Source organism: Ornithorhynchus anatinus, chromosome Y5 (assembly GCF_004115215.2).
Source record: "Ornithorhynchus anatinus isolate Pmale09 chromosome Y5, mOrnAna1.pri.v4, whole genome shotgun sequence".
NCBI classification, from domain to species: Eukaryota; Metazoa; Chordata; class Mammalia; order Monotremata; family Ornithorhynchidae; genus Ornithorhynchus; species Ornithorhynchus anatinus.
The window spans coordinates 6,192-32,549 of NC_053179.1; the positions used below are offsets into that span (position 1 = coordinate 6,192).

General features: G+C 46.5%; 1 protein-coding gene across 1 annotated transcript; it reads right to left on the bottom strand.

Annotated features, from left to right (window-relative positions):
* Positions 1–4,956: 4,956 nt before the first annotated feature.
* LOC114808762 (MAU2 chromatid cohesion factor homolog) lies at positions 4,957–25,028 on the bottom strand. Its single transcript, XM_029056620.2, has 4 exons — positions 24,718–25,028; positions 9,852–9,869; positions 7,616–7,681; positions 4,957–5,200 (listed from the first exon to the last, which is right to left on the bottom strand). Exons 1-4 carry the CDS (start codon positions 24,967–24,969, stop codon positions 5,090–5,092), a joined length of 447 nt encoding a protein of 148 aa, XP_028912453.1. The 5' UTR covers positions 24,970–25,028; the 3' UTR covers positions 4,957–5,089.
* Positions 25,029–26,358: the final 1,330 nt, after the last annotated feature.

Sequence of the window (26,358 nt, forward strand, 5' to 3'; positions counted from 1 at the left end):
TATTTTGTTAATGAATTGTACATCGCCTTGATTCTATTTATTTGCCATTGTTTTTACGAGATGTTCTTCCCCTTGACGCTGTTTAGTGCCATTGTTCTTGTCTGTCCGTCTCCCCGGATTAGACTGTAAGCCCGTCAAACGGCAGGGACTGTCTCTATCTGTTGCTGACTTGTTCATCCCAAGCGCTTAGTACAGTGCTCTGCACATAGTAAGCGCTCAATAAATACTATTGAATGAATTGAATGAAAATATGTGCAGATTGCCTGATTAATCTTTACCAATATTCAAATATGTGAGTCTTTGGGGAAAGAGCCCCCAGAGCCTAAATGACCAATGTACAAAGCTCTTAAATATATCCTTCCAATTCCAGTAGACCTTATAAAAATACATTATTCACTCTTCAGAGAAATAAGTCACCTTTTGTTTTATATTTAAAAAGGTGATAAAAAAGAATAAAGAATATAATAAATCAGAGGTTGTGGGTTCTAATCCCGGCTCTGCCACTGGTCAGCTGTATGACTTTGAGAAGTTAATCTCTGAGCCTCAGTTACCCCATCTGTAAAATGGGGATTAAGACTGTGAGCCCCACATGGGACAACCTGAGAGTTTGTATCTTCCTCAGCACTTAGAACAGTGCTTGGCACATAGCAGGCCTTTAACAAATACCATTATTATTAATATTATTATTACTCTTCATAACACATAGATAATTGTTCTCACCCTCTTCAAAGCCTTACTGAAGGCACAACTCATCCAGGAAACCTTCCCTGACTGAGCCATCCTCTCATCTCCCACTCCCTTCTGCAGGGCTCATACTTGCTCCTTCAGCCTCCTTTCCTTCCCCACAGCACATATTTATACATTTATACATTTGTTTGTTCATTTGTTTGTTTGTATATAATAATGACTGTCTTCTCCTCCAGACTGTGAGCTTGTTGTGGGCAGAGAATGTGTTTCATTCATTCATTCAATAGTATTTATTGAGCGCTTACTATGTGCAGAGCACTGTACTAAGCGCTTGGGATGAACAAGTCGGCAACAGATAGAGACAGTCCCTGCTGTTTGACGGGCTTACAGTCTAATTGGGGGAGATGGACAGACAAGAACAATGGCAATAAATAGAGTCAAGGGGAAGAACATCTTGTAAAAACAATGGCAACTAAATAGAATCAAGGCGATGTACAATTCATTAACAAAATAAATAGGGTAATGAAAATATATACAGTTGAGCGGACGAGTACAGTGCTGTGGGGATGGGAAGGGAGAGGTGGAGGAGCAGAGGGAAAAGGGGAAAAAGAGGGTTTAGCTGCGGAGAGGTAAAGGGGGGGTGGTAGAGGGAGTAGAGGGAGAAGAGGAGCTCAGTCTGGGAAGGCCTCTTGGAGGAGGTGAGTTTTAAGTAGGGTTTGGAAGAGGGGAAGAGAATCAGTTTGGCGGAGGTGACGAGGGAGGGCGTTCCAGGACCGCGGGAGGACGTGACCCAGAGGTCGACGGCGGGATAGGGAGACCGAGGGACGGTGAGGAGGTGGGCGGCAGAGGAGCGGAGTGTGCGGGGTGGGTGGTAGAAAGAGAGAAGGGAGGAGAGGTAGGAAGGGGCAAGGTGATGGACAGCCTTGAAGCCTAGAGTGAGGAGTTTTTGTTTGGAGCCGAGGTCGACAGGCAACCACTGGAGTTGTTTAAGAAGGGGAGTGACATGCCCAGATCATTTCTGCAGGAAGATGAGCCGGGCAGCGGAGTGAAGAATAGACCGGAGCGGGGCGAGAGAGGAGGAAGGGAGGTCAGAGAGAAGGCCGACACAGTAGTCTAGCCGGGATATAACGAGAGCCCGTAACAGTAAGGTAGCCGTTTGGGGAGATAGGAAAGGGCGGATCTTGGCAATATTGTACAGGTGAAACCGGCAGGTCTTGGTAACGGATAGGATGTGTGGGGTGAACGAGAGAGACGCGTCAAGGATGACACCGAGACTGCGGGCCTGAGAGACGGGAAGGATGGTCGTGCCATCCATGGTGATAGAGAAGTCTGGGAGAGGACCGGGTTTGGGAGGGAAGATAAGGAGCTCAGTCTTGCTCATGTTGAGTTTTAGGTGGCGGGCCGACATCCAGGTGGAGATGTCCCGGAGGCAGGAGGAGATGCGAGCCTGAAGGGAGGGGGAGAGGACAGGGGCGGAGATGTAGATCTGCGTGTCATCTGCGTAGAGATGGTAGTCAAAGCTGTGAGAGCGAATGAGTTCACCGAGGGAGTGAGTGTAAATGGAGAACAAAAGAGGGCCAAGAACTGACCCTTGAGGAACTCCAACAGTTAAAGGATGGGAGGGGGAGGAGGCTCCAGCAAAGAAGACCGAGAATGATCGGCCAGAGAGGTAAGAGGAGAACCAGGAGAGGACAGAGTCCGAGAAGCCAAGGTGAGATAAGGTATGGAGGAGGAGGGGATGGTTGACAGTGTCAAAGGCAGCAGAGAGGTCAAGGAGGATTAGAATGGAGTAGGAGCCATTGGATTTGGCAAGAAGGAGGTCATGGGTGACCTTAGAGAGAGCAGTCTCGGTAAAGTGGAGGGGACGGAAGACAGATTGGAGGGGGGTCTAGGAGAGAATGGGAGTTAAGGAATTCTAAGCACCGATTGTAGATGACTCGTTCTAGGATTTTGGAAAGGAAGGATAGTAGGGAGATAGGGCGATAACTGGAGGGGGAAGTGGGGTCAAGAGCGGGTTTTTTAGGATGGGGGAGACGTGGGCATGTTTGAAGGCAGAGGGGAAGGAGTCCTTGGAGATTGAGTGGTTAAAAATAGAAGTTAAGGAAGGGAGGAGGGCAGGGGCGATGGTTTTAAGAAGGTGAGAGGGAATGGGGTCCGAGGCGCAGGTGGAGGGGGTGGCACTTGCGAGGAGGGAGGAGATCTCCTCTGAGGATACTGCAGGGAAGGATGGGAAAGTAGGGGAGGGGGTTGGTGGGGGTGAGGGGAGAGGCGGAGGGGTGACTTTGGGGAGCTCAGACCTGATTGTGTTGATTTTCGTGAGGAAATAGGTGGCCAGATCATTGGGGGTGAGAGATGGGGGAGGGGGAGGAACAGGGGGCCTAAGGAGAGAGTTAAAGGTCCGGAACAATCGGCGGGGGTGACGGGCATGGGTGTCGATGAGGGAGGAGAAGCAGCTTTGCCTGGCAGAGGAGAGGGCAGAGTTAAGGCAGGAAAGGATAAAGTTGAAGTGTGTGAGGTCGGCTTGGTGCTTGGACTTTCGTCAGCAGCGCTCAGCAGCTCGAGCATAGGAGCGTAGGAGGCGGACAGAGGAGGTGATCCAGGGCTGTGGGTTAGTGGAGCGAGAGTGGCGGAGGGAAAGGGGGGCGAGACAGTCCAGATGAGTAGAGAGGGTGGAGTTGAGAGCGGAGACCTGATCGTCAAGAGTGGGAAGAGAGGACAGGGCGGCAAGGTGAGGAGAGATGCTATTGGAAAGATGGATGGGATCGAGACAGCGGAGGTCTCTGTGGGGCAGTAGCGGAGATTTGCAGGGGGAGGGAGTGTGAGAGATGAGGCAGGTGAAAAGGTTATGGTCAGAGAGAGGGATTTCAGAGTTGGTGAGGGAGGAGATAGTGCAGCGGTAGGAGATGACGAGATCGAGGGTGTGACCGAGTCGGTGAGCAGGCGCGGTATGGTGGAGGAGGAGGTCGGCAGAGTCGAGGAGGGATAGCAGGCAGGAGGCAGAGGAGTCGTCGGCTACATCCATATGGATGTTGAAGTCTCCAAGGATCAGACTGGGCAGAGAGAAGGAGAGAAGGAAGGTGAGAAAGGGGTCAAGGTGGTTGAAGAAGTCGGAGGTGGGACCGGGAGGGCAGTAGATGACAGCGACAAGTAACTGGAGGGGGTGGTAGAGGCGAATGATATGGGCTTCGAAGGAGGGGAAGGAGGGGGGGGGAGGAGGGATAGTGCGGAAGCGGCAACGGGGCGAGAGGAGGAAGCCGACGCCTCCTCCCTTAACGGTGAGTCTGGGGGAGTGGGAGAAGGAGAGGCCTCCGCCGGAGAGAGCGGCGGCGGTGACCGTGTCTTCGGGAGAGAGCCATGTTTCCGAAAGGGCGAGGAGGAGAAGAGACCGGGAAAGGAAAAGGTCATGGATGAAAGGTGGCTTACCTGTAATAGAGCGGGTGTTCCAGAGGCCACACTTGAAAGTAGCTGTGGGTGCAAGGGGGGGAGGGGGGAAGGGCGGGGGGGAGGGGAGGGTTTGGATGGGAAGGAGGTGGCGGGGCCCTGGACGGGGAGAGGGGGATGAGGGGTAGCGGTGGGACAAGAGGACTGGGATGGGGCAAGGGTGGGGAAGAGAGAAGGGGGGAGGGGGTGAAGAGGGGGTTTGGTGGGGGGAAGAGTAGGGGGAGGGGGAAGAGGGATAGCGCTGGTAAAGTGGGGTTCTAGGGCGGGAGAGGGGAGGGGGGGAGGAGACAGAAGAGAGAACGGGAAAGAGCTGAGCAAGAGAGGGGAAGGGGAGGATAGGAAGGGGCGGGAGGGGGGAAGGGGGGAAGAGGGACATGGCGAGGCCAGAGAGGTGGGTGGCAGCACTGACAACAATAAACAGTAATAAACGAAATCGGTAATATAGCAACATGATAGAGTATGATACAATACGGTAGTGCTAATATAGCAACATGACACAGTATGATACAATATAGTCATGTTAATAAAAGGGGCGATGACTAGGGTCGGGGGTAGACTCGATTAAGGGGCGACCTGATCAGATTCAAAGTCTGACGACAATAAACAATAACAAGCGTGATCGCTATTATAGCAACATGCTACAGTAAGGCACACTACAATAGTGTTAATAAGCAGCCGATGACCAGGGTCGGGGGACGAGCCGACCCTACCCGATCAGACCAGTGGCCAGCGGCCAAGTGGCCAGCGGCCGAGAGAGTCCCAGAGCTCATGAGCAAATAACCCTGTGGCGGCAGGGGGGCCCTGAGGTTGTCCGGGGTGGGTGGTGGCCGTAGGCGGGGCTAAGGTAACATGGTGAGAACAAGGACGTCGTCGCCCGGGGCGGGGGCGGGTGTTCATCAATCTCACCTACCCTGCATGTTCTCCCTTAGTCATTGTATTCTTCCTCCTCTTTTTTCTTCCCTCAAATAGTACTTACAGCAAGTTGAAAAAGGAGCCTGCAGTGCCAATAGGGTGTCTGCTGTGAAATCTGAATTGCTTTCCTCAGGAGTGGTTTTGCTGCATCAACTGAATTCTGAAAGGAAACATTTTTAAAAAACGGACAATATTCAAATAGGATTCTTTGGATTGTACCATCTGAACAAGAAGTTATAATTAATCACTACTTCAAGGATAACTTGGATGCTAATTTATCATCTTACAAATTCATTATTCTTCATTTGTTTTAATATGTTCCCTAAAAATGATTTTTACTTGGCAAAACTGGAAAAAGCACATACACATGATAAAATTAAATAGCTGCTTAATCTATAATTCATCAGACAAGGAAATATGTCTAGCCGAAGGCATTTCCCTCTTCCAATGAGATGATCTTAAGAAAGACTTCATTTTAAAAAATAATATTTACATAGAATAGCAAAATAGTGGTGACGATTCTATAAAAATTCATAGGTCACAAAGTACAGTACCAGCACTGAGTAACGTGCCTGGCATATAATAAGTGTTTAACAAATACCATCATTATTATTACTGTGGAAAAAACTGGAATAAGATCAATCAGTGGTATCTTTCTGAGCACTTACTGTGTGCCATAATAATAATGATGGCATTTGTTAAGCATTTACTATGTGCTAAGCACTGTTTGAGGTACCAGGTAATCAGATTGTCCCACATGGGGCTCACAGTCTTAATCCCCATTTTCCAGATGAGGTAGCTGAGGCCCAGGGAAGTAAAGTGACTTGCCCAAAGTCACACAGCTAACAAGTAACAAAGCCAGGATTAGAGCCCATGACCTCTAACTCCCAAGCCCAGGCTCTTTCCACTGAGCCACACTGTTTCTCTTCTGTAGTAAGTAGTACTGTAGTAATAATAATAAATAATGTTGGTATTTGTTAAGCGCTTACTATGTGCCGAGCACTGTTCTAAGCGCTGGGGTAGACACAGGGGAATCAGGTTGTCCCACGTGGGGCTCACAGTCTTAATCCCCATTTTACAGATGAGGTAACTGAGGCACCGAGAAGTTAAGTGACTTGCCCAAAGTCACACAGCTGACAAGTGGTAGAGCCGGGGTTCGAACCCATGACCTCTGACTCCAAAGCCCGTGCTCTTTCCAGTGAGCCACGCTGCTTCTCTAATAAGCAGCTGGGAGAGTGCAATAAAGAGTAAATAGCCACAATTCCAGCCCACAATGATACACAGCACAATTTAGTGGGAAGAGCATCATCCAGGGAGTCAGAAGGACCTGGGTTCTAATCCCAGCCCTGCCTCTTATTTGTTGAGTGACCTTGGGCATATTACTTCCCTATGTCTCTATTTAGTTGCCATTGTTTTTACAAGATGTTCTTCCCCTCGACTCTATTTATTGCCATTGTTCTCATCTGTCCGTCTCCCCCGATTAGACTGTAAGCCCATCAAACGGCAGGGACTGCCTCTATCTGTTGCCGACTTGCTCATTCCAAGCGCTTAGTACAGTGCTCTGCACATAGTAAGCGCTCAATAAATACTATTGAATGAATGCCTCAGTTACCTCATCTGTAAAAAGGAGACTAAGGCTGTGAGTCCTAGGTTGGACATGGACTGAGTCTAACCAGATTAGTTGTATCAACCCCAGCAGAAGCTGAGATATAGTAAGTCCTTAGCAAATACGAATTTAAAAAAGTAATATTAAAAAGGAGCTCATAGTTCAGATGACAATGAGAATAATATTAACAGTATTAAGAATAATAACGTTAGTAATAAGGATTAACGACAATAAGAACAATAACAGAAAAGGAGGGAAAAATTAGAGATATAATAATGTCGGTATTTGTTAAGTGCTTACTATGTGCCGAGCACTGTTCTAAGCGATGGGGTAGATACAGGGTCATCAGGTTGACCCACGTGAGGCTCACAGTCTTAATCCTCATTTTACAGTTGAGGGAACTGAGGCACAGAGAAGTGAAGTAACTTGCCCACAGTCACACAGCTGACAAGTGGCAGAGACGGGATATGAAATGGTCGGTCCCTAGACTTTAGGACAGATGGTTGACAATTTCTCCAAGTGTACTATGCATGTACTATGCATGTCAAAGAGAAAAATACTAGCTCGCTGGTCATACCCATACCCAAGAGAAGCAGTGTGGCTCAGTGGAAAGAGCACGGGCTTTGGAGTCAGGGCTCATGAGTTCGAATCCCAGCTCTGCCACTTGTCGGCTGTGTGACTGTGGGCAAGTCACTTAACTTCTCTGTGCCTCAGTTCCCTCATCTGTAAAATGGGGATTAAGACTGTGAGCCCCACGTGGGACAACCTGATTTCCCTATGTCTACCCCAGCGCTTAGAACAGTGCTCGGCACATAGTAAGCGCTTAACAAATACCAACATTATTATACCCAGCAATGGAATTGCTTATGAGTTCTTACAGTGAATTCAAGATATTTTTAATTTTTAAATGTTGCCTTTTGTGAGCTATGAAGAGAACTGTTTTCCTACATGATATTAACACAAACTTACCTCTTGACAATAGAATTCAGATAGAAGGCTTGCTGATTCAAATTTAACATCTTCCAACTGTGAAATCTAGTAATGCTCATTTAAGAAAACAGTAAGTTTTTTCATTCATTTCATTCATTCATTCAATAGTATTTACTGAGCGCTTACTATGTGCAGAGCATTGTAGTAAGCGCTTGTAGTGTACAATTCAGCAACAGATAGAGAAAATCCCTGCCCAACGATGGGTTCACAGTCTAAACGGGGGAGAGAACAGCAAAGCAAAACAGAACAAAGCAAAACAAAACAAGACATCATTAAGATAAATAGAATCAAGGAGATACATCTCATTAACAAAATAAATAGGGTAATAAATAATACACAAATGAGCATAGTGCTGAGCGAAGGGGAAGGGGGAAGAGCAGAGGGTGGGAGAGAGGGGACTCAGTGTGGGAAGGCCTCTTGAAGGAGATGAGCTCTCAGTAGGGCTTTGAAGAGGGGAAGAGAGTTAGTTTGTTGGACGTGAGGATGGAGGGCATTCCAGGACAGCGGTAGGGCACGGGCCAGGGGTCGATGGCGGGACAGGCGTGAACGGGGGACCGTGAGGAGAAGAGCAGCGGAGGAGAAGAATGTACGGGGTGGGCAGTAGAAAGAGAGAAGGGAGGTGAGGTAGGTGATGGAGAGCTTTGAAGCCAACAGTGAGGAGTTTTTGTTTCATGTGAAGGTTGATAGGCAACAACTGGAGGTTTCTGAGGAGGGAAGTGACATGCCAAAAGCGTTTCTATAGTAAGATGACTCGGGCAAAGGAATGAAGAATAGACTGGAGTGGGGAGAGACAGGAGGAAGGGAGATCAGAGGGGAGGCTGACACAATAATCCAGTCAGGATATTATGAGAGCTTGTACCAGAACGATAACTGTTTGGATGGAGAGGAAAGGGCAGATCTTGGCGATATTGTGAAGGTTACACCGGTAGGTGTTGGTGACGGACTGGATGTGTGGGGTGATTAACACAGTTGAGTCAAGGATGACACCAAGGTTGCGGGCCTGTGAGAGGGGAGTGATGGTTGTGCCATCCACAGTGACAGGGAAGTCAGGGGGAGGACAGGGTTTGGGAGGAAAGATAAGGAGCTCAGTTTTAGACATGCTGAGTTTTAGATGGCAGACAGACATCCAGGTGGAGACGTCCTGAAGGCAGGAGGAGATAGGAGCCTGGAGGGAAGGGGTGAGAACAGGGGAGGAGATGTAGATTTATGTGTCATCTGCATAGAGATGAGAGTTGAAGCCATGGAAACGAATGAGTTCACCAGGGGAGAATAGATAAAGAACAGAAGAGGGCCAAGAACTGACCCTTGAGGAACTCCTACAGTTAGTGGATGGGAAGGGGAGGAGGTGCCCGCTAAGGAAACCAAGAATGAACGGCCAGAGAGATAAGGGGAGAACCAGGAGAGGATGGAGTCCATGAGGCCAAGGTGAGATAAAGTGAGGAGGAGAAGGGGATGGTCGACAGTGTCAAAGGCAGCTGAGAAGTCGAGGATTAGGATAGAGTAGGAGTCACTGGATTTGGCAAGGAGTTCATGTGTGTCCTTTGAAAGGGCAGTTTTGGTGGAGTGGAGGAGACGGAAGCCAGATTGGAGGGAATCCAGGAGAGAGTTGGAGTTGAGGAATTCAAGGCAGCAAGTGTAGATGACTCGATCTAGGAGTTTGGAAAGGAAGGGTAGGAGGAAAATAGAAGGGTACCTGGAAGGGGAATTGGGGTCAAGAAAGGGCTTTTTTAGGATGGGGGAGACATGGGCTGTTTAAAGGCAGAGGGGAAGAAGCTGTTGGATGGTGAGTGGTTAAAGATGAAAGTTAAGCAGGGAAGGAGGGAAGGGGCGATAGTTTTTATGAGTGGGAATAGGGTCCGAAGCACAGGTGGAGAGGGTTGCACCTGGGAAGAGGGAGATCTCCTTTGAGGATACTGCAGGGAAGGATGGGAAAGTAAGGGAGGGGGTTGGGAGCGGGGAGGATGGAGAATGGGGAGGGGTGACTTTGGTGAGCTCAGACCTGTTAGTGTTAATTTTCATAATGAAATTAAAGAAATTTCAAACAGTACCTAACAAAACCCTAGAATATGGACTGACACAAGAAAGCTGATGGAAATAATATTTATGATTTATGTAATTGATATTAAGTTTTATAACCATTTCTAGTTGTGTAAAATTTTCTTTATACAGAGCAGAAAAATACAAAAATTAAATATTAAAAATTTAATCAGGATACTTGCTGGGATGTCAACCACTGAAACAGAAAAGAAAAAACTATTAGTTCCCAAACAGTCAGAGACTAAATTCAGAGCTGCTTTAGCATTTAATAATAGTCAAATAAAGATGGCATAGAAACATACTCATTTTTTAATTCAGTATTTTATACTATCCCAATCAAGTGAAGACTGGATTTCCCAGATCAAGAAACACAGCAATACTAATAACAATAACTAAAAATGGTACTTCAATAAGCAATTATTATGTGCCAAACGATGTATTTAATACTGGGGTAGACAGAATATAATTGGGTCCCACCTGGGGCTTATAGCTTAAGAAAGAGTGGGAACAGGTATTGAATCACTACTTTGGTGATGAAGACGCTGAGGCACAGAGATGTTAAGAGGCTTTCAGAAGATCACAAAGAATGGTGGATCTGGGATTTAAACCCAGCACATCTGAGTCCCACACCCACTGCCCTTTCCACTAGGCCATTCTGCTTTCCTTCATAAATATTACAACGTATAAAGTACTAATACACTGAGAAGTTGAATTCCTGGTTAAACGCAATCAGCAGGAATCATCTCAACAGTGGATATAATTAAGAAGTTATTTGTTTTCCACTAAACAGAATTCAGTCTCATTCGCAGGACCCTATTCTTTCACTGAGGGCTGCAAAGGCAAAGCACGTGGGCAAGGAGGAAACAGAGGGAGAGATGGAGGAAAATGCCAGAAAGAATAAACTCTGAGAACTAATTTAAAAGATAGTAAGTCCACAAATTTATGCATGTATATGCAAAAATCAAAATGATTCACTTTAAAAACTGAACCTTCCAGAAAAATTTAATAGGAAAAATAGGTTTCTCCATTCTTCCTTTTTTCTCATCCTCTCTTTTGGCTGGAAAACCCTCCTGCTTCACATCTGACATACCACTATTTTCCCCATCTTCAAAACCCTTCAAAAATCACACGTTTAGGAGCCTTTTCCAATTAGCCTCATCTGTCTATTTTAATACCAACTCATCCACAATGTGATAACAAACAATGTGAACAAAAACCCAATCTCATCATCTCTACTCTCTGGGAAGCAGCGTGGCTCAGTGGAAAGAGCCTGGGCTTGGGAGTTAGAGGTCATGGGTTCGAACCCCGGATCTGCCACTTGTCAGCTGTGTGACTGTGGGCAAGTCACTTAACTTCTCTGTGCCTCAGTTGCCTCATCTGTAAAATGGGGATTGTGAGCCTCACGTGGAACAACCTGATTACCCTGTATCTCCCCCAGCGCTTAGAACAGTGCGCGGCACATAGTAAGTACCTAACAAATACCCAACATTATTATTGCTCTCACCAACTCTGAAATCCCTTTATCCTGCCAAAAACTCATCTATTTTTTCTCCAACACCAATCAGTCCCATCCACTGAGAGACCGCTGATCATCAGATCCCCTTCCTTTTACTAGAGTCAAGTCTCATCCACCCCCAAGTTACTTTCCTTTGGTGTACAAATCAATGCCTTCAACATATCCTTCTCACTTGCTCCCCTTGCCCTTTGCTAATCTCATACCAAGACCAATAAACTATATCACCAACTAGCAGCCCTGGATCACCTCCACAGAACACAACAATAAGCCCAAGGACTTACTGCTTTCCATCCTTTAGTACTTCTCTTATTTTATTCTTCTGATCATTACAAACGCTGAACCAACGATACACAAAGAAACACTGTATTGCCTAGAGCTGAACTGCTCGACTAGTAGAGGAATCTCTGCCTCTCAAATGCCTCTCCCTACTAGTGCTAAAAGAAGCACTAGTAGTAATAAACTTACCTCTAACATACCCTTTTTAAACACACTGCAGAGTCTGTAAAGCTTTTCTTCCACACCTCCCTGACCTTCATTTACAACTGTTCACTTTTCAATGACTTCTCTCTCAGTGCCTTCAAACACACTTTTAATGACTCAGTGGAAAGAGCAAGGGCATGGACTAGCTCCGCCGTCTGTTGTGTAATTTTGGGCAAGTCACTTAACTTCCCTGTGTCTCAATTACCTCATCTGTAAAATACAGATTAAGACAGGGAGCCCCATGTGCCACGCAGTGAATTTAGTGCTGGGGTAGATGTAAGATAATCAGCCTGCCCCCTCCCCACATGAGGGTCACAGTCTTAATCTCCATTTTAAAGATGAGGTAACTGAGACAAAGAGAAGTGAAGCGACTTGCCCAAGGTCACATATCCAACAAGGGCAGAGCTGACATTAGAACCCACGTCCTTCTGACTTCCAGGCCCGTGCTCTATCTACTAGTCCATGCTCTTCTTTGTGTCAAATGTGCTTTCTCCTTGTAAAACCCAAGAGCCTCTACTCCATCCTAATCCTCCTCAATCTCTCTGCTGCTTTTGCCTCTGTACATCACCCCCTTCTCCTGGAAAGATTATCCAACCTTGGCTTTACTTACATTGTCCTTTCCTGTTCTCCTCCTATCTCTCTGGTTACTCATTCTCAGTCTCTGTCATATCTGGGTGTCCTGTTCTCCAGCTACACTCATGCCCTTTGAATCCTCTGAATCACTGTTAACTGTAAATCCTTCCCCTCCCTCACACAGACCGAAAGCCCCCTTCTATCAATCAATCAATTGGTATATATTTAGGGATTACTACTGCTAAGCACTTGGGAGAGTACAATACAAGAGAAACAGCAGACACATTCTCTGCCCCTTAGTATACAATCTAGAGAGGGAGACACATTAGTAGAAACAAATAATTTAAGTGCTTACTACGTGCCAAGTAGTATACCATTTGAAAAAAAAAGTCAATGTTTGAAAAAAAGAAATAGTGACACTTGTTAACCACTTACTGTATGTCAAACCACTGTTCTAAGCGCTGCGGAAGATAGAAGGTAATTAAGGCAGACACAGTCTGTGTGCCACATTGGGCTCACAGTCTTATTCTCCATTTTGCATATGAGGTAACTAAGGCCCATGTAACTTGTCTGTCAGTCAGTCCGTCAAATGAATGCAGAGAATTGTACTATGTGCTTGGGAGGGTATGATATAACTATTTAACACATACAATCCCTGCCCAAAAGGAGTCTACAGTCTAGAAACATTAATACAAATGAATAAAGTACAGAAACGTCCAAAAGTCTGGGGCGGGGTAGAGCACAGGGAGAGTGAGTAAAGGGAGCAAGCCTAGGTGATGCAGGAGTGGAAGAAAAGGAAAAGAGGGAAGGCCTCTTGGAGGAGATATGTCTTCAATAATGTCTTAATGTCTTCAAAAATGCCTTCATTCACAGATAAGCAGCCTGGCTTAATGGCAAGAGTGCAGACTTGGGAGTCAGAGGTCATGCGTTTTAATCCTGGCTCTGCCACTTGTCAGCTGTGTGACTTTGGGCAAATCACTTAACTTCTCTGGGCCTCAGTTCCCTCATCTGTACAATGGGGATTAAGATGGTGAGCTCCCACAGGACAACCCTGCATCTACCCATTGCTTAGAACAGTGATTGGCACACAGTAAGTGCTTAACAAATACCATCATTGTTATTAAGGCTCTGAAAAAGAGGGAAAACAATTTTCTGTTGAATATTCATTCATTCATTCATTCATATTTAACTGAGAATTTACTGTGTGCAAAACACTGCCTAAGCACTTGGGAGACTACAATACTGTACAACAATCAATATCGTATTGGATTTGAAAAGGGTCGGTGTTCCAGGCCAGAAGCCGGACATGAGCGAGAGCCTGGTGGTGAGAGCGATGAGATCTACTTTACGTGAGAATTAGAGCAATAGAGAAGGAAAATGTGCAGACTGGGTTGTAGTTGGACAGAAGAAGAGTGAGGTAGTAGGGGACAAGGGTTTGCTTGAAAGCCTTTAGTGAGGAGTTTCTGTTTGAATCAGAGGTGTATTGGCAACCACTGGAGGTTTTTGAGAAGTGAAAAAACATGGCCTGCCGAAAAATAATCCTCACAGCAGAGTGCAGTATGGACTGGGACGGGGAGAGACAGGAGGCTAGGAGGCCAGCAGGAAGGCTGATACAATAATCAAAGTAGAATATAAAGCCACCCCTCATCCCCCTCCCCACTGGTGGGCCTCCACCAAACCCCTCCCATCCAACCCCTTCCTGCCCCTTTCCCCCACTCCATCACTCTCCTCTTATCCCAACTCAACCCCTCAGCCCCCACAAACTCATTTGCTACCATCCCAACTTCCCATTCCATCCCTTCTTGCTCCTCTCCCTCCACAGCTTCTGCCAGGTTTGGTCCATGCAACCCCCCACTCCATCATGGGGAAGCTCCCCTTCACGCCTGACCTGTTCTTATCCCACACTCCTCCTCGCCATTACTGACACCTGGCTCAACCCCAATGACTCAGTTTCTCCTGTTGCTCTCTCCGGTGGAGGCCTCTTCTTCTCCCACTCCTCCAGACTCACTGGGAAAGGAGGAGGTGTCAGCTTCCTCTCATAACCCAATGCTGTTTTCAAACCATCCCTCCTCCCTTCCTTTGATTCCCACGCTTTGAAGCCCACATCATCCGTTTATACCACCCCCTCCAGACTCTTGTAGCCACCATCTTCTACCCCACAAGTCCCCCTCCTCCATCCCCCCCTCTTCTGGGCCTTCTTTTCAACTTTCCTATCCTTCCCAACCATATATTCAGAGGAGATCTCCTCCCTCCTTTCAAGTGCCACCCCCTCCACATTCATTCAATTATATTTACTCAGCGCTTACTATAAGCAAAGCACTGAACAAAGCTCTTAGCACTGCATTAGGTGCTTATGTGCATCGGACCCCATTCCTTCACACCTTATAAAAGCTACTGCCCCTTCCCTCCTTAATTATCATCTTCAACTGCTCACTCTCCAGTGGCTTCTTCCCCTCTGCCTTTTCATTCATTCATTTATTCAATAGTATTTATTGAGCGCTTACTATGTGCAGAGCACTGTACTAAGCACTTGGAATGAACAAGTCAGCAACAGATAGAGACAGTCCCTGCCGTTTGACGGGCTTACAGTCTAATCGGGGGAGACGGACAGACAAGAACAATGGCAATAAATGGAGTCAAGGGGAAGAACATCTCGTAAAAACAATGGCAACTAAATAGAATCGAGGCGATGTACAATTCATTAACAAAATAAAGAGGGTAATGGAAATATATACAGTTGAGCGGGTGAGTACAGTGCTGAGGGGATGGGAAGGGAGAGGGGGAGGAGCAGAGGGAAATGGGGGGAAAAGAGGGTTTAGCTAAGAGAGGTAAAGGGGGGGTGGTAGAGGGAGTAGAGGGAGAAGAGGAGCTCAGTCTGGGAAGGCCTCTTGGAGGAGGTGAGTTTTAAGTAGGGTTTTGAAGAGGGGAAGAGAATCAGTTTGGCAGAGGTGAGGAATATTGTAAAGGTGAGACCGGCAGGTCTTGGTAACGGATCGGATGTGTGGGGTGAACGAGAGAGACGAGGCAAAGATGACACTGAGGCTGCGGGCCTGAAAGATGGGAAGGATGGTCGTACCATCTACGGTGATAGGGAAGTCTGGGAGAGGACCGGGCTTGGGAGGGAAGATGAGGAGTTCAGTCTTGCTCATGTTGTGTTTTAGGTGGCGGGCAGACATCCAGGTGGAGACATCCTGGAGGCAGGAGGAGATGCGAGCCTGAAGGGAGGGGGAGAGGACAGGGGCAGCGATGTAGATCTGCGTGGGACACCATGGTTGCGGGCCTGTGAGAGGGGAGGAATGGTCGTGCCTTCCACAGTGACAGGGAAGTCTGGGAGAGGACAAGGTTTGGGAGGAAAGATAAGGAGCTAAGTTTTAGACATGCTGAGTTTTAGATGGCAGGCAGATATCCAGGTGGAGACGTCCTGAAGGCAGGAGGAGATACGAGCCTGGAGGGAAGGGGTAAGAACAGGGGAGGAGATGTAGATTTGGGTGTTATCTGCATAGAGATGAGAGTTGAAGCCATGGAAGCGAATGAATTCTCCAAGGGAGTGAGAATAGATGAAGAACAGAAGAGGGCCAAGAACTGACCCTTGAGGAACTCCTACAGTTAGTGGATGGGAGGGAGAGGAGGAGCCCACGAAGGAGTCCAAGAATGAATGGCCAGAGAGATAAGGGGAGAACCAGGAGAGGATGGAGTCCACGAAGCCAAGGTAAAATAAAATGAGGAGGAGAAGGGGATGGTCGACAGTGTCAAAGGCAGTTGAGAAGTTGAGGAGGATTAGGATAGAGTAGGAGTCATTGGATTTGGCAAGGAGGAGGTCATGGGTGACCTTTGAGAGGGCAGTTTTGTGGAGTGGAGGAGACGGAAGCCAGATTGGAGGGGATCCAGGAGAGAGTTGGAGTTGAGGAATTCAAGGCAGCGAGTATAGATGACTCAGTCTAGGAGTTTGGAAAGGAAAGGTAGGAGGGAGATTGGACGGTAACTGGAAGGTGAAGTGGGGTCGAGAGATGGTTTTTTTAGGATGGGGGAGACATGGGCATGTTTAAAAGAAGAGGGGAAGAAGCTGTTGAAGAGTGAGTGGTTAAAGATGGAAGTTAAGGAGGGAAGGAGGGAAGGGGCTATAGTTCATATAAGCTGAGCGGGAATGGGGTCTGAAGCACAGGTGGAGGGGGTGGCACTTGGGGGCGGGGAGGAGATCTCCTCTAAAGATACTGCAAGGAAGGATGGGAAAGTACTGCAGGGAAGGATGAGAAAGTGGGGGGGGAGGGGTGTTGGGAGCAGAGAGGATGGAGAAGGGGGTGGGATGACTTTGGAGAACTCAGATTTGATTCTGTTAATTTTCATTATGAAGTTGGTGTCCAGATCGTTGAGGATGAGGAAAGGGGGAGAAACAGGGGGCCTGAGGAGAGAGTTAAAAATCTGGGCCAATTAGCGTGGCTGATAGGCATGGGCATCAATGAGGGAAGAAAAGCAGTTTTGTCTGGCAGAGGAGAGGGCAGAGCTAAGGCAGGAAAAGATAAATGTGAGGTGAATAAGATTGGCTTGGTGCTTAGACTTTCACCAGCGGCACTCAGCAGCTCGAGCATATGAGCGAGGGAGGTAGACAGAGGTGGAGATCCAGGGCTGCAGGTTAGTGGAGCAAGAGCGGTGAAAGGAAAGGGGAGCAAGCAAGTTGAACTGAGTAGAGAAGGTGGAGAGCTGAGAGCAGTAAGGTGGGGTGAGATGCTTTGGGAGAGATGCATGGGATCAAGAGAGTGGAGGTCTCTGTGGGGAAGTAATACAGATTTGCAGGGGGAGGGAGTAAGAGAGAGGAGGCAGGTGAGAAGGCTATGGTCAGAGAGAGGGATTTCAGAATTGATGAGGGTGGAGAGAGTGCAGCAGTGAGAGATGATGAGATCGAGGGTGTGGCCAAGTTGGCTCTCTCATTCACCCTACATATCCAATTCGTCACCAAATCCTATTGGTCTCACCTTCACAACATCCCCAAGATCTGCCTTTCCTCTCCACCCATACCACTTCCACTTTAGTACAATCACTCATCCTATCCCGACTGGATTACTGACCCCTCTAACTCCTGTTTCTCCCCACTTCAATCCATACTTCACTTAGCTGCACTGATTATCTTTCTGGTGCTAACCTTCTCACTGTGCCTCAATCTCAGCTGATCTGCCACTGACCCCAAGCCAAAACTACCAAGCAATCACTCTTCCCCACTTCAAAGCCCTGCTGAAGGCTCACCTCCTCCAAAAGACCTTTTCAGACTAAACCCCCCTTTTCCTCAGCTCCCCCTCTCTTCCCGGTCACCTCAACTCGCTCCCTTTTCTCTTCATCCCACTGCCCCACAGCATTTTTTGTGTGCGCACATATGTATCTATGTGCATATATATACATATATATAAAATTCTTATATACATATAAGGTTGAACTGACAAAACTCAGAGATCAATGTGAATGTGATCCAAGCCTGAAGGTGAGTGGCATGAGATTAGTGAAGGCATAGGGCAGTGACTGAGGTGAGTTCAGTAGAGAGGGTGATGTTGATGGCATCAATCTAGTCATTAAGGGAAGGCAGTTTAGGTATGGAGACCAAATGGGGCAGATGACTTGAGAAAACTGGAAGAAGTTAAAAGGTCTTTGTGAGGGAAAAAGATTTATGGTGAGGATGTGTGGCAGAGAAGGCAGGTGAGGAGTTGTGGTCAGATATAGCAGTGTGAAGCAGCATGGCTCAGTAGAAAGAGCACGGGCTTTGGAGTCAGAGGTCATGAGTTCGAATCCCAGATCTGCCACTTGTCAGCTGTGTGACTTTGGGCAAGTCACTTAACTTCTTTGTGCCTCAATTCCCTCATCTGTAAAATGGGGATTAAGACTGTGAGCCCCACGTGGGACAACCTGATTCCCCTGTGTCTACCCCAGTGCTTAGAACAGTGCTCGGCACATAGTAAGTGCTTAACAAATACCAATATTATTATTATTATTATATAGGGATTTCACAGTTGGGGAGGATAGAGACTGAACGACTGACTAAACATGATGAGATTGAGTGTAAATCCAAGTTGATGAGTGGGTGAGGTGCGGAAGAGCAGGGGACAGTGGTGTTGATAAGTGAAAGAAAATGTTGAGAAGCAATAGAAAACGGGCAGCAGAAGAGTCTTTAGGAATGTCCATGTGGATATTAAGTATCCCAAGAGTCAATGCAGGGATGGAGAAAAAGAAGGAATGTGAGAAAAGGACCAGAGTTGGGAGTGGGTGGTAGATGACTGTGACTAGTATGGGCAGGGATTGTCTCTCTTTAACGCTGAATTACACTTCCAAGCACCTAGAACAGTGCTCTGCACACAGAAGGTGCTCAATAAATATGACTGGATGAATGAATAATGGTTATAATAATAATAACAGTAATAATAATAATCACGGTATTCGATAAGCACTGTATTAAACCCTAGGGTGGGACAAGCAAATAATGTTCTAAAAAGTCCCGGTCCCTCTTGGGGCTCACAGTCTCATTCCCCATTTTACAGATGAGGCAACTGAGGCAAAAAATAGTGAAGTGACTTGACCAAAATCACACTGCATATTTGTGGAAGACCTGGGATTATAACCCATGACCTTTTGACTCCCAGGACCTTGCTCTATCCACTACATCATGCTGCTTCTCTGAAGTGGGTGCTACAGACGGATGAGCTTCAGAGGGAGGGAAAGAGAGGAATGGGGGAGATGGAATGGTACGAAAGTGGCAATGGGGAGTGAAAAGGAAGCTGGCGCCTCGCCATTTCCCAGTGAGTCTCGGGGACTGGGAGAAGACCCACCCCCAATTCCCCCGGGAGAAAGCAGAAGGGGAGACAGTGTCTTCTGGGAGGAGCAAGTTTTCAGTGATGGCAAAGAGAAATAGTTAGAGGGCCCAGAATATTTCAATAATGAAGGGAAGCTTCACCATGATGGAGCACAGGTTCTTTAGTCTGCAGCTGGCTGAGGTGTGGGGAGTATAAAAGGAGGGGATGGAATGAGGGGTGGGGAGGGGTTGGATGGGAGTGAGTTGAAGATGCAGGAGTATATGAGGACGTGCACTGAGACAGGATAACAGGGAGAAGGGTGGGGGCAACACAGCGGTGGGTCGGGGGGTGGGAGCAGGGGTCCAGCAAAGGGAGAGATTATTTCTTTCTTTACATTAGTGTCTGTCTCCTCTAGACTATAAACTCAATGTGGACAGGGCCTGTGCCTGTTTACTGTTATACTATACCCACTCAAGCATGCAGCACAAAGCTCTGCACACTTTAAGCACTCAGTAAATACAACTGAATGAATGACAGGAAGGGGTTGAATAGAGGGAGCGGACTGAGGAGGCAATGTGGGGTCAGAGAAGTTTAAGGGTTATAGATAAGGATGTCAACAACAATAACTGCTTAATCCAGTAGTTCGGTGATTAAATTGCTGAACTAAACCAAGGTGCTTAGGTCCTTGAGAGAGAAAAGGCATACGTTTAGGGGTAAACAGAAGAGAAGCCTGGCTCAGTGGAAAGAGCATGGGCTTTGGAGTCAGGGCTCATGAGTTCGAATCCCAGCTCTGCCACTTGTCGGCTGTGTGACTGTGGGCAAGTCACTTAACTTCTCGGTGCCTCAATTCCCTCATCTGTAAAATGGGGATTAAGACTGTGAGCCCCGCGTGGGACAACCTGATTCCCCTATGTCTACCCCAGCGCTTAGAACAGTGCTCGGCACATAGTAAGCGCTTAACAAATACCAACAAAACAGCTGGTCTAATGTGAAGGCAGGCAGCAAAAACTATTAGTTTCAAGCAGGAACTACTGAATTTTGGTTTCATGCCTTTTAAACAGCTTTCTCCCTCCTAACAAGCATACCAAATAATAGTATTCGTCACCACTACTCTCCATATCAGGCCCTATCTTTCTCTATTCACCAGGACAGAAAGACGACCTGAAAGTTTTAGAATGTTGGAGGCTGGGTTTTGTTGGCACTGGCTGTTGTTACTGTTGGACTGCTAATAGTGAAATTTTATTCCAACAAAGGGAAGCATCATAGCCTAACAGATAAAGCACAGGTCTGGGAGCCCAAGGACCTGGGTTCATTCATTCAGTAGTATTTATTGAGTGCTTACTATGTGCACAGCACTGTACTAAGCGCTTGGGATGTACAATTCATCAAGAGATACAGACAAGAGAGAAGCAGCGTGGCTCAATGGAAAGAGCACGGGCTTTGGAGTCAGAGGTCATGAGTTCGAATCCCAGCTCTGCCACTTGTCAGCTGTGTGACTGTGGGCAAGTCACTTAACTTCTCTGGGCCTCAGTTACCTCATCTGTAAAATGGGGATTAAGACTGTGAGCCCCATGTGGGACAACCTGATTCCCCTATGTCTACCCCAGCGCTTAGAACAGTGCTCGGCACATAGTAAGCGCTTAACAAATACCAACAATCCCCTCCCAATAAGGCGCTCACAGCCTAAATGGGGGAGGCAGCAAAGGAAAACAGAAAAAGACATCATCATCAAGATAAACAGAATCATGGAAACATACACCTCACTAACAAAATAAGTACAGTAATAAATAATATATACAAATGAGCACAGGGCAGAAGGGAAAGGGGAATAGCAGAGTGGAGAAGGAGCAGAGGGAAAGGTGGTGCTCAGTCTGGGAAGGCCTCCTGGAGGAGGTGAGCTCTCCGTAGGGCTTTGAAGAGGGGGAGAGAATTAGTTTGGTGGATGGGAGGCGGGAAGGCATTCCAGAACAGTGGTAGGATGTGGGCCAGGGGTCAAAGGCAGGACAGGCTCCAATGGGGAACCATATGGACATGAGCGGCAGAGGAGTGGAGTGCACAGGTTGGGCAGTACAAAGAGAGAAGGGGGTGAGGTAGGAGGGGGCAAGGCAATGGAGAGCTCTGAAACCAAGACTAAGGAATTTTTGTAATCCCAGCTTCACTGCTTGTTTGTTTCAGGATCTCAGGAAATCACTTAACTGCTCTGTGCTTCTGTTTCCTAAACAATGACCTTCTTCTAACCAAATCTGACTCTAATTCTTTTCGACCCCTCAACTGCCTTTGACATTTAGGCCATGTTTCCCCATTCCTCAAGAACCTCCACAGGTTGCCCATCCTCCTCCCCCATCAAACAGAAATTCTTCACCACTGATTTTAGAGCACTCAATCACATTGCCCCCACCTACCTCAACTCGCTATTCTCCTACAACCCAGCCTGCACACATCGCTCCTCCGAATGCTAACTTTCTCACTGTACCTCAGTCTCATCTATCTGGCTACTGACCTTTCGCCCATGTCGTATCTCTGACCTGGTACACCCTCCCTCTTCATATTCAACAGTAATTCTTCCCTGCTTTAAAGCCTTATTCCATCATACATATCATTCATTCACTATTAGAGAAGCAGCGTGGCTCAGTGGAAAAGAGCACAGGCTTTGGAGTCAGAGGTCATGGGTTCAAACCCCAGCTCTGCCACTTGTCAGCTGTGTGACTTCACTTCTTGGTGCCTCAGTTACCTCATCTGTAAAATGGGGATTAAGACTGTGAGCCCCACGTGGGACAACCTGATTCCCTTGTGTCTACCCCAGCGCTTAGAGCAGTGCTCGGCACATAGTAAGCGCTTAACAAATACCAACATTATTATTATTAGTATATATTGAGCGCTTATGTGCAGAGCCCTGTACAAAGCGCTTGGAATATATCAGTCTAGAAGGGGAGAGCCAGACTTTAGTACCAAAAAATGGTATAATGTAAATAAATAAAATTAATTTTTTATTTATTTAAAATATAAATTAATTATATATTATATATATGCATAAATTCTGTGGGACAGGGAGAGGGGGAAAAACAAAGGGAGCAAGTCAGGGAGATACAGAAGGGAGTGGAAGATGAGGAAAAGTGGGTTTTAGTCTGGGAAGGCCTCTTACAGAGGTAATATACCTTAAGTAAACTGAACCAGGGAGAGTAATTAACTTTAGGATTCACTCTGCTGCCTGGATCATCTTTCTACAGAAACGTTAAGGCCGTTATCCCCTTTTCAAAAATCTCTAGTAGCTGCCTATAAACCTCTGTATAAAAACCCCTCACCTTTGGCTTTAAAGCACTCCATCAGTTCACCTCCTCCTACATCATCTGGCTTCTCTCCGTCTACAACCCAGCCTGCACATTTTGCTCTTCTGCTGCTAACCTTCTCACTGTGCCTCCATCTCACCTGTCTCACCGCAGTCCCCTGGCCCTCGTCCTACCTTTGGCCTGCAACGCCCTCCTTCCTCATATCCTCCAGATAATTACTCTCCCCCCTTCAGTCTTACTGAAAGAACAATCTCCTCCAGGAGACCTTTCAAGACTACGCCTCACTTTTCCTCATCTTCCACTCCCTTCTGCATCGCCTGACTTGCTCCCTTTGTTCTTCCCCTCTGCCCCCAACCCCAATGTATATATCTGAAATTTTATTTCTATTGATGTCCTTTTTTTGTACTGTCTGCCTACACCCCACCCCAAGACAGTGTGCTTGTTGTGGGCAGGGAGTCACTTTATTGCTGTATTGTTTTTTCCTTTAGTACACTGCTCTGCACACAGTAAGCACTTAAAAAATATGACTGAATGAATTGGATTAATGTGGTAGTAGTCTGGATGGAGCCTGAAAGGGCTTCACAATAGCAATATTGTGAAAGTTAAGTTTGAGGAGACAGGAGGACCTATGCATATCTTTAAATTATTTACTATATATAGCATATATATATATATATATATATATAAATGTTTCTCTGGCTAGACTGTATGTGCATTATGGTCAGGGAACATGTTTGCTAATTCTGTACTGTACCCACCTAGGTGCTTAATATAGCACTCCGCTCAATAAATAGCACTGATTGATTTCCCCATCTGCAAAACGGAGATTCAATACCTTTCCTCCCTTCTGAACCTCATGTGGCGTGATCTGTATCTGGCCTGACTGACTTGTATCTACCCCAGCACTAAGAACAGCACTTACCACTCAGTAAGCACTTGAAAAGTGTTCAGCTCAATGCCTGGGGTTGAGGAACATGGAACTGAACACTCACATGGCATTTATTCTTACCTTTTTTCTTGTTCTCTGTGCTTTGTATGTCATTTATTTCCTCATTTTGCTCCTCTAGTTTATTTTTAGATTGGGCGAACCTTGAAGATCTATTTTCAATCTTTGTATTATTTTCTAACCTATCTAAAGTGTTTTGCATATAACTTGTGCTTAATAAATTTAGGCACCATTTAATCACCATTTACCATTTAATGAACACTTATTGGGTGCAAAGCACAATGCCTACTAAAATAAATCACAAGTAGGATTATTCCTTATAAGTGCAAAGACAAAAAGTACCTAAAAACAGGTTTCAGATCATTCTCCATCTACTAATAACCTTTCTGTGTCCCTGTTACCTCATCGGTTCCCTTCCTGTCTCACGAGCTCACAACCTTGACTCCTCTCTGTCATTCACTGTGGCTCAGTGGAAAGAACCTGGGCTTCGAAGTCAGAGGTCATGGGTTCGACTCCCAGTTCTGCCACTTGTCAGCTGTGTGACTGTGGGCAAGTCACTTAACTTCTCTGTGACTCAGTTACCTCATCTGTAAAATGAGGATTAACTAACTGTGAGCCTCATGTGGGACAACCTGATTACCCTATATCTACCCCAGCGCTTAGAACAGTGCTCTGCACATAGTAAGCGCTTAATAAAAACCAACATTATTATTATTATTCAACCCACATATTCAATCCATTGCTAAATCCTGTCGGTCCCATCTTCACAACATCTCTAAAGTCCACCCTTTCTTCTCTGTCCAAACTGCTACTTCGTTAATACAATCACTCATCCTACCCCGCCTGTTTTACTGCACCAGCCTCCTTGCTGACCTCCCAGCCTCCTATCTTTTGTTAAACTAGTCTATACTTCACTTTGCCCCTCAGATCACTTATCTACAAAAACGCACAGGACATATCACCCCGTCCTCAATAATTAATAATTATTAAGTTACGGCAAAAAGACTTTCAGTAGGGAGGAAAAACAAAGGCAAGAGTGCTAAGAAATCATGGTCATAGTGAAAAAAAAAGGACGTAATTTTAAAATAAAAATTTCCGATATGTTCTCATTTCCGGAGAGGGAAAATTAAAGAGAATACCTACTACTGTAATGAGTTCCCCAAAGCAGGCTTGAATTAAGCCGTAGATAGGTCCCGAAATGGGAAAAGAAAGAGGTGAAAGGCAAGAAGTTAGGTTAAAAACTGCCAGGCAGTCAGTGGCAACCTTCCTCGCCAGCATTACTTTTAAGAAAAACTTTTCTTCACCTAGACTTCCTCGGCGCCTTCTTTTTCCTTTACTTCTCCCTCTTTTCGCTTCTCCCTAACGTGACCTTTCACTCAACAGAACTGAGACAAGGATGAAACCCACATTTCCTTTTTTCGTCCTCCTGAACCGGTAGCCTACCCTCCCAGGTATATCTCTGTAAACCTCACCGCTTTCTCTAGATGGGTTCGGGCCTGCTCGCTGTTCTTCGTGTGGTGGTAGAGCACAGAGCCGAGCTGCAAGTGGGTTCGGGCTTCGACTGTCCGCGGTGGCTTGAAGAAAAACACTGTCTGCAAGCAGTGTACGCAGAGTTTAATCTTGGGTGGGCTGGATGTGCGAAAATGTTCAGCGAATCCCAGTAGTGCCAGATACCATGACTCTGATTCGTCAAGCTGCTTCACCGCTCCAACCCGAGCCGCCATTTTGTCAAGAAGTAACGGGTAGGAAGAGCCAGGGAAAAATTGACGCGAAGCAATTGCAAAACATGGACGACGGAAGAACTGCAACAAACCGGAAAAGAACTTTGCCCCGCGAGATCTTACCTCTTACTGCGCAGGCACACCCAAGCGCGGTACCTTGGGGAATGTGTAGTTCCTAAATCGTTTTCACTGAAACCTTTAAACTCCCTGTTTCTGAATCACTCAGTCATTCGTATTATGAGAACTTACTGTGTGCAGGGCGCTGTGTGACATTATTGAAAGAGCACAGGACTGGGAATCAGGGAATCTAGATTCTAATCCTGAATAGCATTTAACTATTGCTACTGGAGAAGCAGCGTGGCTCAGTGGAAAGAGCATGGGCTTTGGAGTCAGGGGTCATGAGTTCGAATCCCAGCTCTGCCACTTGTCAGCTGTGTGACTTTGGGCAAGTCACAACTTCTCTGTGCCTCAATTCCCTCATCTGTAAAATGGGGATTAAGACTGTGAGCCCCATGTGGGACAACCTGATTCCCCTGTGTCTACCCCAGCGCTTAGAACAGTGCTCTGCACATAGTAAGCGCTTAACAAATACCAACATTATTATTAACTGCCTTGTGACCTTGGGAGTCAACCTTTCTGTGTCCCTGTTACCTCATCGGTTCCCTTCCTGTCTCACAAGCTCATAACCTTGACTCCTCTCTCTCATTCAACCCACATATTCAATCCACTGCTTAATCCTGTCGGTCCCATCTTCACAACATTACCCTATTTATTTTGTTAATGAATTGTACATCGCCTTGATTCTATTTAGTTGCCATTGTTTTTACGAGATGTTCTTCCCCTTGACGCTGTTTAGTGCCATTGTTCTTGTCTGTCCGTCTCCCCCGATTAGACTGTAAGCCCGTCAAACGGCAGGGACTGTCTCTATCTGTTGCCGACTTGTTCATCCCAAGCGCTTAGTACAGTGCTCTGCACATAGTAAGCGCTCAATAAATACTATTGAATGAATGAATGAATGAACAACATCTCTAAAATCCACCCTTTCTTCTCTGTCCAAACTGCTACTACATTAATACAATCACTCATCCTACCCCGCCTGAATTAATGCACCAGCCTCCTTGCTGACCTCCCAGTCTCCTAGCTGACCTCCCAGCCTCCTACCTTTTCTTAAACTAGTCTATACTTCACTTTGCCCCTCAGATCACTTATCTATAAAAACGCACAGGACATATCACCCCCTCCTCAAAAAGCTCCTGTGGTTTTCCATCCACCTCATATCAAACAAAAACTCTTCCCCATTGGCTTTAAAGTACTCTACCAACTTATCCCTTCTATCTCACCTTCTACTCTCTTCTACAACTCAGCATCCTTACTTCACTCCTCCAGTGCTAA